At 39.5% G+C, this 18,541-nt stretch overlaps 2 protein-coding genes across 5 annotated transcripts; one reads left to right on the top strand and one right to left on the bottom strand.

Moving 5' to 3' along the window:
* Positions 1-864: 864 nt before the first annotated feature.
* On the top strand, positions 865-6,595 carry LOC103704756 (FRIGIDA-like protein 4a). The gene is made up of 3 exons (XM_008788176.3): positions 865-1,836; positions 4,623-4,798; positions 5,769-6,595. Exons 1-3 carry the CDS (start codon positions 966-968, stop codon positions 6,285-6,287), a joined length of 1,566 nt encoding a protein of 521 aa, XP_008786398.2. The 5' UTR covers positions 865-965; the 3' UTR covers positions 6,288-6,595.
* A 1,062-nt stretch (positions 6,596-7,657) lies between these two features.
* Positions 7,658-17,540, bottom strand: LOC103704707 (V-type proton ATPase subunit F-like). Of its 4 annotated transcripts, none has more exons than XM_008788158.4 (5): positions 17,387-17,540; positions 16,976-17,062; positions 9,843-9,924; positions 9,161-9,243; positions 7,658-8,013 (listed from the first exon to the last, which is right to left on the bottom strand). In XM_008788158.4, the coding sequence occupies exons 2-5, from the start codon at positions 17,036-17,038 to the stop codon at positions 7,849-7,851; spliced, it is 393 nt and encodes a 130-aa protein (XP_008786380.2). In that variant the 5' UTR covers positions 17,039-17,062; positions 17,387-17,540; the 3' UTR covers positions 7,658-7,848. The 4 variants fall into 4 exon arrangements, with proteins under 4 accessions (XP_008786380.2, XP_008786385.2, XP_008786367.2 ...); XM_008788163.4 differs by having other exon boundaries at positions 16,976-17,058; positions 17,387-17,529; XM_008788145.4 differs by having other exon boundaries at positions 7,666-8,013; positions 9,149-9,243.
* Between the last annotated feature and the right edge of the window lie 1,001 nt (positions 17,541-18,541).

Consider the following 18,541-nt stretch of genomic DNA (forward strand, 5'->3'; position numbering starts at 1 on the left):
TCGTTTGCATAAGCTTTACAATGGTGGCATCAAATAATTTCCAACAAGTAATGATAATCATCAATTAGTTCTTATGCACTTTGAAGTCATCTAGAAGCATGTGCTTACAACACAACATCAATGCAAAGCAACTCTTCCTTTGAGTCTCTATTTTAGTTGTTATTAGGAATTTTAGGAAACATTTTTTTATTGATGTTGTCATCCAAACTACTCAACGGATGATCTCTAACGGGCAACCATGCCTCTCGTAGGACTCATTTTGTTCGTAGCAAAAGGAGGAAGAAAAATATAGTTAACAAAAAAAATAAAAAAAATACCCTATATTTGGTTGAAATTTCTGAAGAAGGAAAATGTAAAATTGGCTTCTCCATAAAAATAAAATTGCTATATTTTATGGAAAAGAAAAATGCATATGAGATATGAGAAAATACAATTCCTACCAACTGAAAATTAGAATAATTTTTTTTAATAAAAGTATCCTTAAGCTTTTAAATTAGATGAAATAAATATTTTTTATTAAGAGAACAATAAATATTTTATATATTTTTTAAAAAAATTAGATGCTCAATCAAATATAAGTCATTCTGAAATATGTCACTTTTTTATCATCAACTAAATATTGAAAAACTATTTTTTCGAACATTATATATTTAGTCATTAATTTTTTTATGTAGATATTTTAATAAAAAATTATTTCTGCCAACCAAATAAGAAGGTATTTCTAATAATCATCCATGATCTCCGGATAACGAGCAATCCCGTCACTTCATCAAACATGCAACTCGGTAACGTACACGAAATAGCAATCCGCCACCACACAGCAAAATGATCGAAGAGGATCGGGTTCCTTCCAATAACCTACCCATGCCCGTGTCCCGAGTCCGGACCCTATCTACACCCCTCCGCTCCGTGCCACAATCGCAAACACACTCTTCTCGACTCCCTCGCCTTCGCCGCTGGATTCCATGGCGACCGACGTCTCCGCCACCGACGATCGAATCCAGAAGGCCTTCGACGAGCTCGAGGCCCAAAAAAACCTGATCTCCAACTGCACCCTCATCTGGAAGAACCTCTCCGATCACTTCTCCTCCCTCCGCCAAACCCTAGCCGACCGCTCCCAGGCCCTCGACTCCCAGCTCCAAGCCCTCGAAGCCCAGAGCAAGCAAACCCTGGAATCCCTCGATCTCCGCGAGGCCTCCATACCCGACCGCGAGTCCGCCGCCACCGCCCTCATCGGGGAGCGCAAGGATGCCGTCCTCTCCGAGATCGAGACCCCGGACGCCAAGCCCCCCGATGACCTCCAGGGGATCCTCCGCTGGTACTGCCGCCGGATGGACTCCGCCGGACTCTGGCGGTTCGTGGTGTCCCGTCGCAGGGACCTCGCCGTCCTCCGCAAGGAGATAGCTGAGGCCGTCGCCGGATCGGTGGACCCCACCCGGCTTGTGGTGGACGCCGTGGCGGACTTCTTGGACCACCAGACGACCAGCGGCGGGGCGTCCACCGGCGCCGGTGCCGACCGGTGCTGGGCCCTCGGGATGCTGGTTCGGGCGCTCTTCGATTCCGAGGGAAGGAAGGCGCCGAGGGTGTCGGATAGCATGAGGGAGAGGGCGGCGGAAGTGGCTGAGGCGTGGAAAGAAAAGCTTGGAAACAAACAGGGGGAAGGGGAAGGAGGGATGGGGGGTTCCGAGGCCCAGTTGTTTCTGCAAATGGTGGTGGCGTTTGGTTTGAGCTCGAAATTTCCGGAAGAGTTCTTGAGGAAGTTGGTTCTGGAGCATGCCTCGAGGAAGGAGATGGGGAAACTTGCTCCTGGATTAGGATTTGGGGAGAAATTGGCAGGTACAAATACTTTAATTTTACTCCACTTGCCATGTCACTGGTTAATGCTTCTAGCTATAATTTTTAATGGGTACTGGCTTCCTTCCATTCGTTTTCAAACATTTTTAGCTGTCTTGTTACCTATGCTGGAAATTATTGTTGTCCGTTTTGTATATTTGATTTGTCATGTCGTAGTTCCATCTTTTAGAGCTGTTCATGGATTGCACTAGAAGCCTAGAACTTAAACATAACCTTAGTGAACCCTGGACCTAAATCAGACATCATGCACAAGTGTCTTAAACTGAACCCTGATGGTAGTGTTTCATGGGCTCAAATGCATTTTCTTTATTTTGACACTTGGAGAAATGATGGAGAAAAGAGCAATAAACAATAGCGATAAACAATAGCTTCATCAATGACAATCTGTTTTATTATTTATATATACTACCCTTCTGGATATAAATAAGAGAGGTGATTTTGTCTGTCATTATTTGCATGTTCTAAAGCTTATATCATTTTTACACTGTTAAAAACAATCATTTGCAAGCCCAAGTATCTGACCTGCCGGTACACCTTGACTTGTGGATGCATGTAAACTCCATTATTTCAATGGAACCAAGTTACCAGATATCTCTCCCAAATGTATGGGTCGGGGCATGCTAGTTGTGGATATAATATGATAGGAAGTGCATTCTTCTAAACAAGAGCGTCTAGTCTAAGTGGATAGTTTACAATAACAGATTTTCTGACAAGATTCTTTCTTATGTTAAACTAAGTCAGCATGTTCCAAAAATATTTACTGTTTTCTTGGTTAATAATATACATATTCTTCATCTGTTAGAGTCATGTGGGCTTTGAAGAGGCACGATTGTTACCATTTGCAGGGCATTGGAGAAGGTTGCATCTATCACTTTTGCTGCACAAGAAATTTAGTTCTTCCTGTGCTGCTCCAACCATCTAACTGAAAGTCAGGAACCTTTCTTGCTGTGGACAAAATCTTTATTGCTATCCTAGCTATCTCTAAAACCTGTGCTTTGTCCATACCAATCTTATATTTTTTCGATTATTGCAAGCGTGCTGCAGAGTTAGTGTTTTGTTTGGCCTCATGAGTTACACATAAATGATAAATTCATTGTCACCCAACGGATATGAGAAATTGAAATAGATGTTATCTAAATGTAATGTTTTCTGATAGGAACCTTGTTCAGACCTTTATGCTCAACTTCTAAGTTCTCTTTGTGATATAACCACGTGGACTATTATGGCTGATCTCATTTTCTTATTTACAGTTCAGCCATCAAACTTGCTCTGAAGAGAACATAATCTTCCAAGTCCAAACAAAAATTTTGAATTTTGAGTTTGTAAACACTTCCTCCTGAAACCTTCCTGAAGGCATTCTGACATTTCCAATATCTCCTGTATTATGGAAATGGTTTTAGTTATGAGATAAATTTCTTTTGCTGTAGCCTGTAGGTTTTCTGTTGCCTTCAGTGTTTATGTTTTAACCATAAACCTTAATTATCTTGAAGAAGCTGCCTTATCATGAGATTTGAAGTTTATAATTGTGAATCCTTTTTGAGACTGAGTTTATGGTGCTCAAGTCTCTATCCTGGCTGTCCTTATCTATGAACCATGTGCCTTTCCTCGTCCCTCAAGTCTGAGCTTATGATGAAACTTTTATTAGCTCAAGTTAAGGTCGCCAGAACCGTCGCCGTTCCGAGCCGTACCGGTGGCTCACCGGTATAGTTCCGGCAACGAAAACAAGACCTGTTGCTGGAGCTAAAGAAGGAGAAGAAAAGAGAGAGCGAGTGGGGGAGGGAGGGAGGGGGGAAGCGGAGGCCGCGACAGGCGAGGCCGCGGCCGGTTTCCCTGTTTACCGACTTTACTTAAAAAATTTGAATTTTTTTAAGCCACGGATGGACTCATGTTTCATTCGAAACAGGAGAACCGGCCGCGGCCTTTGCCAGCGTCCGCCAGCCTCTCTCCCCCTTCTCTCTCTCTCTCTCTCTCTCTCTCTTCCTTCCTCCCATGGTACCGTGCCCTCGTCGGTACAGGCCCAATACAGCCCGTACTGACTCGTGCCACTGAAAAATTGGTACGGTGCCCAGTACCGGTTCCTCCGACGTTGCCTCAAATAACTCTCTATGGAGCCTAGTACCTAGGCAAGAAGCTTGCATCCCACTTTTTTTCAATGATGAGAGGTATTCCTATCTTTTTGCATTTAACATCAAACTCACCAAATCCAATATGTCTGTCATTTTTCTTTAATTCTCAATTTAAAAAAATCAAGCACAAGTTCCTAGGTTTTGCAATCATGAAAGCAACAGGCTTTAAGGGGACATTCGATCAGGTAGAGAACTCAGTCCTAGAGAATCTATTGACGTCATCAGGTAATTGTTGATCTCCTTTCTGCCATTGGCATCCATTGATCTTACCTTGGAAAAACACCCAATTAATTTACCATGGCTAGAATTCTAGTAGGTTTACTATCTGATATAAACTTTAATAATTTAGAAAAAGGACAACCAGCTTCAAAACAAAAAAAATATTCTATTTCAAGGTGGAAAAATGAGGAAGAAATTACTTGACATCCAGATTACTACAAGAATAGAGCAATAGAAAATTGCAATTCTGGTTAACTTGCTTCTACTTCTTTTTCTCTCTGTGTGTGGTGTAATAGTTAATAAAGGTTGGGTGATTTTTCCACAAGTTATATCTGCATACATGCAGAAATTGATTAAAGCTTTGCATTGTCGCCTGCACTTATTACCTGAAAAGATTAATTTCAGCATTGCATGCTCTTGCAGATATTATTGATGAGTTAGCAAAGAATGGAAAGGAGCTTGAGGCAGTATATTTTGCTCATGAAGCTGGTTTGACTGAACGATTTTCTCCTGCTTCTCTCCTGAAGTCTTATCTCCAATCCTCAAGGAAAAAAGCTAATGCCATGGTGAAAAGTGGGAATCATTCTGCTGCTGCTACAGTATGTTTGACTTTCAAGTTTCAACTACTGAACTTCTTTTGTTGCATTGAATTATGAAATGCCTTGTCTTGTTCTTGCCCTCTCACATTTATAGTTTTATTAATTCACTGCAGGTACATGGTTCATAATTTCTATGATCTATGAGTAATATATCTTGCTGTTTGTGCTTCTTTGTTAATTAGCTTTTACTCTATTGTCTTCAGGTAGAGTGTCAAGTCATTGAGTGATGTCTATGTGATATTACTAACTCTATAACTTGTAGAATTTATATAGCACGAGATGCAATCTTGAAGTTTAGCCAATATTACTAATTTTGAGAAGAGATGACATCTGACATGGAACTACATACAAAGGATTAAAGGATCACAAATTGATGAGTGTTATAGGCATATGGAAAAATAGTGATTGTTACTTGCGTGCAAGTTCATCACTTCTATCATGACTGCAATTTATATGATCTCTGGTACTAAGGGAATGTATGCATGTTCACTTCTATCATGACCACAATTTATAGAAAGCTCTGGTACTGCGAGATTATATACATATTGTGGCACTGGCGCACACTAATATTTCAAGGCATACACAAAAGCAATTGTTTGAAACATCTTCCACAGCAAACTTGGTCTAATCCTATTAGCTCTCTATTATTAGGATTCTTTTTCCAGGAATATTAGATTTGCTGAACTCCTTTTGTCCATATCAGTGAGCTCCTGCTTTGATAGTTATTATTTGTATATTATCTGTTTATACTACCATATCTGAGTAAATTATTGCATTAAAATTAGTACCAGGTAGGCAGAATGTAAACAAATTGGGATGAGCTGAGAAGTCTATTGGTAGGCTTCCTTATCTATGGGACTATTTTCCTTTCTCCAGACTCCAGAGAGTATTTATAGCAGTAAAATGAAGCTTGTGTTAATGTTGAATTAGCATTAATGTTTTCACCGCCATAAGTTTGTTGCATTTCCAGGAAGAGGCTAGCGCGGCAGAGATGAGCGACCTCAGGTCCATCATCAAATGCGTCGAAAGTTGCCATCTTGAATCAAAGTTCAGTGTTGATGGGTTAAAGAAGCGACTTGCACAGATGGAGAAAGTGAAGGCTGATAGGAAGAAGTCTGCAGCAGCCAGAAAGACTCAGGGCAAGAGAACACGGTCGACTGGCGGGACTGGCCCCCCTTCCCGTCCTGCCAAGGCAACTAGGACCTTCAACGCTCCTTATGCTTCATACCATCGGTCGCCCACTGTACCTCAGCTCCCACTGGCTCGCCACCCATACAGTTACCCTGCTCGTGGTGGCTTTGATGGCCCAGCTTCTGCATCATATGGTTCAGCTCATAGCCAGAGTCCCACCGTATCTCAACAGTATTACATGCCTGAAGAAATGAGCGGAAGACCAGGTGGCTTGCCCCATGGATCTTCGATTAATTATGCTGGGTTTGACTATGCTTCTCCCCTTGCTGCTCCTGCCCAACCATCATATCCTCGCTAACTGTAGTCCAGCTTGTTGTGCTTCATTTTCTTGCTGCGGAATCAAGTGTTTGCATGTTGAAGAACTTCCACCTTTGGTGAGGGAAAAACAGAACCCAAGAATTACTTCGCTGTCGTTTTCCTTTTTCTTTGTAATCTGGCTGCTGTCTGTTAGTGTTCGGTTTGCTGGGTTCCTTTTGGAGCCAGCCAAACTTGGACAAAGGAGAGGTCGCGAGTTTGACGCGGATGGTGGCACTGCTTGTACTAAAACTTGTCAGTTTCGTATGCTTAAATAGCACACTGCTTACCCCTTTTATTTTTATCAGCAAATTATTTTTTTTTTTAATGCTCGTTTCCCCGTTTCTTTTTCCTTGCTTGCATGCGTGAACGGGTTTAAGCTTGGAAACGGCTGTGGGATTGCGTTGGAAACTTGGGCGATGGACTCTTTTCGTCGTCACTGGTCTGACTGGTTTAACGTAGCAGGGTCCTACTTGGCAAGCTACGGTATTTCCCCTGATAATTTATTTGAGGCCTAGATTTACTAAATTAAAAATATTTTAAGCAACCGATTTCCATAAAACGTAAAATTGTACATGAAAAAATGCTCTACATACTCCGGAATTTTGCTGAAACGCCGGGAACCGGTTTGCCGCATATGTTCAAGCGTGTGCATAGCAGCAATCTTAGTAACAACAATCCCACCAAAAAAAATCTTATGAAGAACAAAGGTATTCATCAACATTTTCCTGCCTTCTCACTCACGGTATGGCTTGATTCTTGACTAAAGAAGAAAGGTCAAAACCTGGACTGGAACGACATTCGGAATCCGAACTAAACATAGAGTGGGGAGAGGGAGGGAGAGAGAGAGAGAGAGAGAGGAGGAGGAGGAGGAAAAGAAAAGCAATTTTGTAGTAGTTGAAAAAGATCCATGTATTTAAGGAAACTCCAAGAAAATCTACAATCTGGTTGATTTTGTCTCCTAAATGGTGCAGAACACCAACATCAGTATCACCTCAAACTGAGAAATTTATATAATTCTACTTAATCCTTTTTTTTCATGGCCACAAGCAGAGAATTTTATACAATGAAAAACTTTCTCTTGTTACATGTATTAAATACTTATTCTCTCTTTCTCAACGTCTTCATCATTTGATCCAACAGCATTGCGTTAGATAGGAATAACTCTTTGATCAAGCCAAATTTTTGTATTCCTGCTTTGGGATTTAAGACAGGAAACGGTAGCTGTAGAGAAAGAACAGCCCCCTGTGGGCTATAAAGGAGAAACGATCCAAAAGAACACGCTATAAAGAAGAAATCCGACATTCCTCTAAGTCTATAGACTCAGTGGGATGAAAGATTAATGCAATCTCTGGCGATGGAATAACATACCACTTGAGATATCAAGCACCAAAATGAAACCTTCAGCACTGCTCATTCCAATATGCTTTTGAGCATCTATGACAAGATTTCCATGGTGGGACAAACGCTATTTCTTCGTACAAGAGGCTTATTAAGATTGTTAAATAAAAAAATATCCAATTGCAAATTGTAAAACAAACACATGCAAAATAGATATTGACATTTCAGCGCCTTCCTGATGCCGCTGATTCAGACGAGAATAAGTACCGGACACGGGAAAGAACAGAATCATGTGTTGGGTCATAGGGGTGATCTTTGGAAGGGATCTCTAAAATTGCAGGAACAGGCTTGTTGTAGCTATCCACAAGAAATCTTATCGTATTTGCAACCTGAAGCAAAAATCACAAAAGCATTGTCAGTGATGCTACGGTAGATGTTAACTTGTTTTAGCACTCAAGCACCAGCAGACTTGGAAAAGGTTAGTCAGCTCTAAGCTGCCTTGTGGTGTGAACGGTTGCTAAACAATTTCTGATGATGTAATTGAAAATTATGTCAAAAAATTTTGATATAAGATCTAAACAAAAATTAGGCCCATAACAATTAGGGGTGTAAATAAACCAAGCAGCTCGCCAACTGCTCGAGCTCGACTCGAGTAGCCAAATACTCAGTTCGAATGCTCACGAACCTAACTGAGTATATATATTTTTAATAAATCTATATTTTTTTATAATATATTATTAAATAACTATTCTAAAACATAAAATTTTTTATATGTTTTTAATCTGGCCTAACTTCTAATTTTTAACTATATTTTTTAAGTTATGATCAAGAATTCGAGCTTGAACTCAAGCTCGAGTATGGCCTGATAGATATCGAGTCAAGTCAAGTCGATGTCGAGTATTTTTTTCTTTTGATTGAGTCGAGTTCGAGCTTGGGTATTAAAACTTGATCGATCTCAAGTCGAGTTTTGAGCCCGAGTATTTTAAATCTAGTCGAGCTCAAGACTATAGCCACTCGACTTAGCTCGGCTCAACTGCACCCCCAGTGACAATCCAAGCCTATGCAGTAAATGAGTTTAACATTTAGAACCCAGTATGATTAGTTCCGTCGAACATCAAGTTCGACCAAATTCAACAATTGAGTAAAGGAAAAGTTCATATATTTGATTTGTATGTATAAATTTTTTGTCATGTACTAATTTCCTGCTGACTTAAGGTAAACTTGGCATAGCGCTATAACATGAACATGGGCATCCCAACATGCTATCATTGAGTTGATGCAAGCAAAAAATTTCACATGCAAGAATTGAAGGCAACTCTTAGTTTGCCAGCTGAAGATATGTTTAATAATATAGTTACTTGCACAAGTTTGATTGCACTATTTTCTGTCGGCTTTTACTGCATCAGATAGAATGACATACTACAAAATGTACTGGGCTACCCAAAAAAGCATGAAAGGTGAACAAAGTTTACCAGTGACCAGAAAGAAAAGAAAATCATATATCAACTAATAAAGTACTCATACATGAAAGCTTACATATTGGCTGATCAGCACTATGGCAATGTCTTCCTTGGTGGTGAATTCTCTAAAAGCATCCTCGATTGCTTTCACAGTTGTTTCTGATAAACAGGAATAAGTTGTTACTAATTATTAAAGCAAGTGTTATCCTAAGATGGATGTAAGGAAGATTAATTACTCAAGTTTGGGTTTTGGAGTTGTCTAAATTAAACCTATAAGGGAGAACCTATAAGATAGAACATTTGAAATCTAGGAAAACCAGATTCATATGAAAAAGAAACCAGTACAAAAGCAAAGAGTCTACGGTACATCTTACATGATCATCAGACTATAAACTGAATCATGCAATAACTAGTGCACCAGAACTTCAAAAACAGGAGCACCATCAGATGTAAAGCATTAAAAAAATAAAAGGAAACAAGGATCAAGTTAGCAGTAGCACATAAACAAATTTTAATGCCTGGGATGAGTACAAAGATGTTAAAACTAGAAGGGAACTACCATAAGAACAACTAGAAATGCAGCTCAAGCTTATAGGTACATGTACACATGGGGAGACACATTGTTTGACAACGAACAATGTACAGTCTTGAGACTAAAGAATTAAGTGTAAAAAAAATTCAACTTGACAGGAAAAGAGAAACCATAACCAAAAGCTAGCTGAATACAAGTACAATAACAAGGAAGTATGTTAGCGTACTTGAGGCCACGATAAGGTAGTTTGTCTTTCTTCTCAAATCAACATTGCCAACTCCAGCAAGCAAAAAACCAGTTACAGTGTCCTATAACAACAAGAGAGGCCAATTGTCAGATACCCATTTCTAGTCTGCAGAGCACAGCAGCAGCACAGCAACTGAGACAAACACTGCTGTATCCAGGAGACATGGTTACACATGCTTAGCTATAAAGAGTTAGATTTCAAGATAGAACTACAGGAAATGAATGTGATGCAGTCTTACAGCACAGCACATCTGATTAAACTCGTCAGAGCATGGAATGAATACAAATTGTTGATTTCATATGCATAGCATACAAAAGAGATACCTAGCATATATAAGCAAACATAAGCATGCATGTCATTTAACATGAGTTCATACAGGACATGATTTACAATGTCTACAAACTTGAGACCATAGGATGATCCATGTTTTTGTTTCTGAAGAGAACAAAGCATACAAATGGCAAGGTTCTTCCATTTAAGAGAAAGAGCTAGGAAAGGTAGCTGGTGCAGCAAGTAGCCCAAGGATCATAAGCATAAAATTCAATTTATAATTTGATTCCTCATATACTAGACGTTGCAATTCTGCATATAGATCAAGAGGTTCATATAACTACATCTGTCATGCCCCAGATCCGAAGCATGATATGGCCGTGCTACCGAGGGATACAACCCACATGAAGCCAAACATTTCATTCAACTTCCAAATTCCTCTCCAACAAAATATAATAAATAAACGTTCAATTTCATTATCCATTAAATGCAACTAATATAGGCTCAGAGCATCTAAATCCAACATAAATGCCAAACCAGTAATCCTCAATATTCAGAAAATCATTAATTACAAATTCATAGTCAATTTAAAATACTAAAATTCTCCTACAAATTCATTAAGTTTGCTCGCGCGAATTCCAAGCCTAGACTATCCTTCATTCCTATTGATCCTATTCGTCTGGACAGATAAAAATATGAATAAAGATATATGAGCGACATAGCTCAATAAAGTAAACCTTTCACTACCTTACTGGATCAAGCATAAGTTTTTGCATGAATCAATGCATTATATAGAGAAAATAACAATTATTGCAAAATAGAACATATCATACTATCATATGATAAAGTAAGTCATAAAGTCAATCATGCATACATAAATCATCAATATGTCGTAAACATGATTCAAGGTGCATAGAATAAATAAAACCATAAATTATTTACCATTTAACCATATCATTGATCAAATTACTACTTTCAGACTAAATGCTAAGGTCGCTATTATATTCGTAATAGGGCCGTAATCGACAAACACCAACTACTATTACCCGTTGTTCTGGTCGTATACCAACTACTATTATCCGCTGGCATGGTCGTATGCCAACTACTATTACCCACTGGCAAGGTCGTATGGAACTGGATGCCAATCTACCCCACTTTTAGAGGCGATATATAGCTATCTGAGAGCTTTTTTACCATAACTCTTAAAATATTTTTTTTATCATATTTCTTGAATCATACATAAATAAAACACTAAATGGCTTTATAGAGTTCATAGCCCATAAATACGCATTTAACAATAGAATAATCATGAAATTATTCTTTTCATAACAAAAATACAAATTTCATAAATATGGAGTTTATAGTTCATAAATAGTGCTTAACGGTAAAACAATCATGAAATTATTATTTCGCAATAAATCATGAGTTTCATAATATCGTATACTTGATCCTTGATATTAAGAAAACATGATACTGTAGATTTTGAGATCCGACAATGGGGGAGAATAATAGTTCTCCAAGAACTTTCAAGCTTATCTGCAGGAAGAAAGGATTGACTCTCAAACTACCGGCTTGACAGCTCATCCGGTCTTCTTTCTCACCTGGTCAGTGCTGGAGTTTGGATAGTTGTCCCAATCCCTGTGAGACCTTCTAGTTCTTGCACGACTCGGAGGGAGAGATACCCAGCTTGTAGGGAAGGGACGAGGGTAGGTCAGTTGGTCCCCGGGGAAGCGAGATATCCACGTGTGTCCCCATCGTAGGGGCAGGCCCAAGCTGTCCACAGGAGAACCTTTAGTCGCAAAGCAATCTAGGTTAGCTGCCCCTACTTTGGGATATTGCCTTAGCTAGGTTGGCTCCTAGGCTAAAGCAACGCCTGGTCAACTGCCCGGCCACCTCTTTAGCTCATCAACATTAATACTATTTTCATATTTTCATAATACTAAAAAATAAGTGAAAATTTGAAAACTAATAAGGAGTGTTAGAATTACTTACAATTTCGAAAACTAGCAAGGAGTATAAGATTTACTTACCTCTTTTGTCTTAGACGTCAAACTCCACTAGACCTATTTGAAATATTAACGGCAAAATTAATTTCTAAATAACAAATTTAAATAAACAATTCGAGAAGACTTGACCGAGCGCGTACGTTGGTTTCATGTGGGTCAGGTCTAAATATTTTGCTCAATGAATCGGACTTAATCAGGCCAAGATCAATCAACATGGTTCATCAATGGAAGTTTTAGAGACATTCAACAGGGCCGAGATGAACGGTCCAATAGGCGGCTCGGGCACCAAGGCGGATCAAAGCCCTTTGCAGGGGGTCAACTCGTGTTCATAGATCAAGTCGATGGGACTCGATTCATGGATCCATGAGTCTTTTTAGAGAGAGAGAAAGATGAGAGAGAAAAGAGAGGAAAAATGAGAGAAAGAGACAGATGGTTCTCCCTTTCCTCTTCTTTTCTTCTTTCTTCTTCTTTCTTGGCAAAACAGAGGAGGGAGGGAGGTAGCTGGTGGCTATGATCGTGGTGGTCCAATAAGTGGCAGCCGGAGGGGGGGCTGCGGCGGCGGTAGCCGGCTGGCCGAATTCAACCCAAAATAGGGCCAAAGGAGGGGTTTATTGGCTTGGTCGTTCTCCGATCTCAGCCTACTTGCCGGTGGCTAGGAGTTTGGCTCCGACTAGGGGCCGAGGCCCTCGAATACCGGCGGCGGTGGTGGTCAAAAAAAGAAAAAGAGGCAAAAACAGAGCAAAATAGGGGATCCTTTTCCCCGAGTAGTTTTCGGCCGATTTCTCGACCAGTGACCATGAATCCTAGTTGTCTGAAGAAAAAGAAGGAAAGGGGAGGAAGATCGAAGTGTTACCTCAGCTCCGGAGTCGCAAGCGACCTCGATTTCCGGCGAGCACAGTGACGGGCAGCCGTGATTTCGAAGCAAGAGAAAGGAGATGCGATCACCATCTTGGAGGGCCTTAGAGGAGAGAAGGATTAAATAGATGATGTACCCGAGTTCTAGATGAATTCGGATGGCCTTTGTTCCCGCCGAAATCGGAAGAGAAACCAGAGTCTTCTTCTCCTTCTCCTATGTGCAACAGGGCACGGTCAGCCCCTAATGGGCTCTGGCCTCTCCGGGCCGGCCCACAAGCCCAATTTATGTACGGGCCGGCCCATGGACTAGGCCCTCACAACATCTAAGAAGGTCAAGCGAAATCAAAGAGATTCCACTGTAGTTAGCATCCATTGGAAGCCAATAATGTAATATCTGTATAAATAATAAGTGCTAATCCATCTATCTTAAATTAGGTTTATGAATCCTTCATCTTTAATTTTCCTATCAGAAGTTGGATTCTTTGTTAAAAATACTTTTCTCATGTAACTAAAAAAAGGAAAAAAAAAGAATTTCTCAGCTCCTTAAAACTTCGATCTAAGTTTAAAGAACCTATGCATACTTCAAACTCCTGTAGTTACAAAAGTTTCCTCCAAATGCGCATAACCAAATCATCTCAATTTGTTTCGATTGTTTTATCCTCTTCAGGTGAAACTTTCAAACTTTATATAATTTCTCATTCCAAGTCAGTCCACCATTGGTCTATATGCATCCTGACTAGGCCTTTTAATCTTTCCAATTTCAAGTTACATCTCCACATTCTCTTGATCAGTTCAACATGGCAATCTATAAAATTTTGCAGGCTTTATTGTTGTCCCTTAAAATTGATTCATATAAGTTCCACATAAGTCTCATAGGCATACAATGTTCAAAAAGGTTTTCCTCTTTTTTATTTTACTCAATCACATATTTGGACCACTTTTCTTACTGGGCATATCAATCTATACATTATTACACACCATATTACCATCCTTCAATTTTCAACTCAATGCCACTGCATGCTTTGATCTAAAAATACTTAGAAAGAACAAGATCACTTTATCAAAGCCCTAACTCTATAATAGGTTTTCCACTGGTTGTTGATAGCTATATTATTTTTACAACAGCATCACATTCCATGTACTTTGTTTTTCCAGTTCAACCAAATTTGACCCAATTGCTTCAGTGCATTCCTCCATAATTCTAGTTCAATATTCATTTTTATTTTAGTCTCACTAATAAAAATTATGGTAGATACACTTGAATATGCCATAGGTCCTCATATTAAATATCAATTACTAGTTCATCTATAACAAGTGAAAATAGTTTTTGCAAGGAGTAACCCTCATAATTGAAGAGTTGCACCACAAATAGTGCATGGTTCACATATTTTCTCCAAGTCATTAATTTAAAGCTTCAATTCCAGTATTTCTTGATACCCACCAAACCAACTTTTTTAAGAGTCTAATATATGTTCGTCCAAGTTGACAAACATGATGTTAGAACATTTTGATTTCCTCTAAATTTGCTTTTCTAACATATTGTAGACATCAGAATAATTAGAAGAAACCCCATCGTAAAGGCACCAAGTTGTCACGCAAAGACCAAGATGGACTAAAGACACACGCAAAAGAAAACCAAAAATAAAGAAAAATAAGGCTCCGAAGGAACTCAAAAGCCCTGCTTCTACCACTCCTGCTCAACTCTGCAATTGATATTGACCACAATAATGTCCTTGTAGACCATAATGGTAATTGCAACAGTAGTAGTAACTGCCAGCAGCAATGTTGTAAAAGTGGCCATCATTGCCCACAGCAGTAGCAGCAGCCAATAGCAAAAAAGATAAAAAGCAGGATAAGAAGGAAAGAAACTTGAACATACCCCCTCACTGCCACAGATACTGCTGGCCTTGGAGCTTGCCAACACAGCCTTCAGCCCACTCTATTCTTCCTCTCTCCCTCTATTCTCTCTGCCAGGGCATGCTCAAATAGGCTTAAATAGCTGAAGAAAGGATTATAAATTGTGGGCTTGGGTCCAAGTCATTGGGATATGCACAATACACACAACCTGTCCAAAAAGTCTAACTTGTATAAGCATTCGGGTTGCCTAAACACCTGCCCAGAACTTGGACTGCATGTACAAACTGATTATGCCCTAGGCGACATGCTTAGGGAACTGCCCAACTTAGTCAAGCATCTAGGGGGTCATTTGACTATCTTTAGAACATCACTTTAGTTTTTTTTCCACATTAATCACGAAGCATAAAGCTAAATTGATCATTATAATTGTTAGTAGTTATCCAAATTTTGCTTCATTATTCTTTTTCATAACTTTTAGGAGTGGCCACTAAATTTCAAACCATAAAAGTGGTTGCAAACGGTGATTTAAAATGTGGTGCATGAACTGCAAAAGAGGATACAGTTTCTGGGGTGCATTACATTGTCCATGTGTGGTTGCAGTCATACTGCTTATCGGTCAAAAAAGCATTCCAATTAGAAATATGTGGCCATGTATTTGGTTCAATTAGAATTGCACAGTTGCATATATGACCCACTTAGTATTATGGGGCCAAATATGAGGCGCACTCTTACATGGATATGTGCAGAAGAGCATGTTCAAACTGATCATTGAGTTAGATATGGTTTTCAATTATGTTATAACTATTACAATTAAGATTAAATGCTAAGCAATAAGCACTAAATGTTAGTAGTTATTGTTATCAATATAGAAATTATTTATCATAAAAATACTATCATTATTGTTTTGGCATTACTTAAAGTATTTTATTTGTTTTCATATAGTTAAAAATATTGGCTGCATGCCTGTATATGCAGCCTGCATACCAACATACCATATATATGCTATGCGGTCCCTTAACCGTCCACATACCACAGCCACTTTTTAAAACACTGGTTGCAAATATGCATACAATCATTATTTCTATATGGTTGTACAAAAAAAATCATTTTTTATCATGTAATATCTATCTATCTTCAAGATGTAGTTGCATAACTTGGTTAACCCTGTCTACATGGTTCTCACAATTATTATTTAGGCTTTTATCGATGTTATATCAGATCCATTTAGCTTGTCTTGTACATCCTCTAAGTAAGGCTCTACTAAATTTACTCTCTTGATCGATGCACTCAATCATCAGTTGTTGGAATTGTCCATTCTATCGTGATCTCTCCATGAATTGTCAAAATCACATTTTCCTTGCATATAGCTTGCATAATATGGACCATCCTTAATAATACTCTCTCTTGATATTCTAAGCCATAACCTAGTCTCAATAGCTATTTCACAGCCTTCAAGAAATTTTTAAGATTTTCAGAATCTTTTTTTATATCTCATTCTTGGCATTTCATAATTTTAACTTCCTACCTCATATTTGGTTTAGATTCACCATTCAATACAGGTTATCTCTAAAGGAAGTCTAATACACCATTTTAATGAGAGATATCAATTCCATCATTTTATTTTTTGTCCCCTTCTTCAGGGTACACCATAAGAATGACTAATAAAATAAATAAAGACAGTTCACAATGTTTTCAGACATGATTAATTTCCAACATCGCAAAAAACTGGTGTAATTAAAAGGAAACTACCCATCAGTGTCCTCAAAGAATGTTTGTTCCCCGTAGTGTTTTCCTTTTTTTTCATCTAAGAAGACATTAAGTATCTTTACAATTAAAGAGATGGCCAAGCACTTGATAAACAATAGACAGTATATGGGAATGTAGATCTTATTAAGTCTGATTGACATGATATCATAAAAAAGAAAATTCCACAAGATAAGGAAGACAAAGAGAGGGGAATACAAAAAGCAACAATAGCAATAAGACTGTAACAAAGACACAACAGAATGCCTAAATTCTTCTTGTGATCGGCAGAACAGTAAACCTGTCTCTTTGATCGTTAGCTATTTGGAGACATAAAATAAACCGAGTTCATGTTCTTGACACCAAAAACCTTTCACATACCTCATCAGCAATCATAGCAATAAGGGCAGAGCTATTAGTTCGAATCTGAGCTCTACCGGCCATCGTAATCAGTCAAGAAACACCTATCTACGAGAAAAGAAACTAGAGTTAGAATAACAAACAGAACCAAGCCCCTATTTCTCTTTTCTAGGTCATCCCCCCAAGAACCCGCCCCAAATCTTGGAGGGTCTCCGTTATCGAAAACCTAAAGATTTCCGATGTAAAGAATAGATCGAAAACTGGCTTAGCTACCGTCATTCGATGGAGGGCATTCCAACGTTCCGACACATTTATGATAGAAAAATTTGGAACCCTTATCCGGATCTTGGAGTCCCGAAACCAAAGATCCATCGGTTTTTTGAATCTACAGAATGCCTGGGAAGAAGGAGGGTTTTGCAGACGAAAGAGAACCTGCTGAAAGGATCGAAGTCGACCGATCGGGAGACGGCGACAGAAGGGAGCAGGAGGAGACGGTGGTGGTCCGGCGACGGACGTAGTGCGGGGTGGGATTGGATACAATAGGGATGGGCAAGGATTGGTCCTAAAATATAAGACCTGGTCGAATTGGGCCGAATTCTTTTCGGGCCGTCTAATCCCGACACACGATCAGGCGATTGGTCCTAATTAATATCTGCTCACTGCTCGGTCCTGCCAAAAACCGGACCGGAATATCTTTGCTCTGGTCCGGTCTACTGGGTTCAGGCCAAAGAGCGAACCGGAAGGCGGACCATGAATCCGGCCTATGTTATGTGGAGAATCTGAACTCGATTTAAAAAGAAGACTATCTAACTTGCATCTCTCTCGACGTGTATGTAATAATAAAATTGTGCTATTATAAGCCACATGGATCAGTTGAAATTGTTCAAAACAATAGAGGAGGATGTTGAACCAAGCCAACCCCTTGAGCACCAATAGAATTTGGAGGCATCTAGAGTGCACAGCCACGCACGCTTGATGCGCGAGTGAGGCTGCGCATCTCAAAGCAGTCATCAAAGTGTCATTGAGCCGTTGAAATGTCTTCTCACGATGCCTCCACGAAAAAAAAAAAAGACAAAAGAAAAAATATCACGGGACAGAACTAAAATTAAGAATCGGGAATCATCAACGCTGCCTCCTTTTGCCGTCCTTGCAGGTCAAGTTTGCCATCATCGTAAATCATGGTTGTTTCAGCCCGCGGAGAATTTTCTTATCCAAGCCTCCTTCTCTTTTTCTTTTTTAAGGGCAGCTCACATTAATGAGCATAACCAATACTTTCAAAAAAAAGTAGACTGCTCAATGATAAAAGAACATCCGACTCTTAAGTCTAGAGAACCTCTCCGGTGTACTGAGTAATGTAGGAGGTGACTCAATCAATCGCTTTGTTCGTCTCCCGGTATACATGCACGGTCTGTATTGTGACACACTTCCTCGCCAACCACCAAAGATCGCCAAGAAGTGGATGCTCTCCAAGCCCTTTAAGGTTACTCTCCTACTTAAAAAAGACCGATTATATGATACCTCCTTGCCTCCTGGGCATCCAGCTTCTCTCTTGCCTCAGCAGCCCACTTAGCATCAATGATATGGTTG

This window comes from Phoenix dactylifera, chromosome 9, assembly GCF_009389715.1.
Source record: "Phoenix dactylifera cultivar Barhee BC4 chromosome 9, palm_55x_up_171113_PBpolish2nd_filt_p, whole genome shotgun sequence".
In the NCBI taxonomy this organism is placed as follows: domain Eukaryota; kingdom Viridiplantae; phylum Streptophyta; class Magnoliopsida; order Arecales; family Arecaceae; genus Phoenix; species Phoenix dactylifera.

Excerpts from the sequence above, each read along its gene's own strand:
- LOC103704756 (XM_008788176.3), top strand. The coding sequence starts at position 966 with ATGGCGACCGACGTCTCCGCCACCGACGATCGAATCCAGAAGGCCTTC. Across the intron at positions 1,837-4,622 it reads ATTTGGGGAGAAATTGGCAG|ATATTATTGATGAGTTAGCA; the intron begins GTACAAATACTT and ends ATGCTCTTGCAG. Across the intron at positions 4,799-5,768 it reads ATCATTCTGCTGCTGCTACA|GAAGAGGCTAGCGCGGCAGA; the intron begins GTATGTTTGACT and ends TTGCATTTCCAG.
- LOC103704707 (XM_008788145.4), bottom strand. The coding sequence starts at position 17,038 with ATGGCCGGTAGAGCTCAGATTCGAACTAATAGCTCTGCCCTTATTGCT. Across the intron at positions 9,925-16,975 it reads TTGCTATGATTGCTGATGAG|GACACTGTAACTGGTTTTTT; the intron begins GTATGTGAAAGG and ends TTGTTGTTATAG. Across the intron at positions 9,244-9,842 it reads CTACCTTATCGTGGCCTCAA|AAACAACTGTGAAAGCAATC; the intron begins GTACGCTAACAT and ends CCTGTTTATCAG.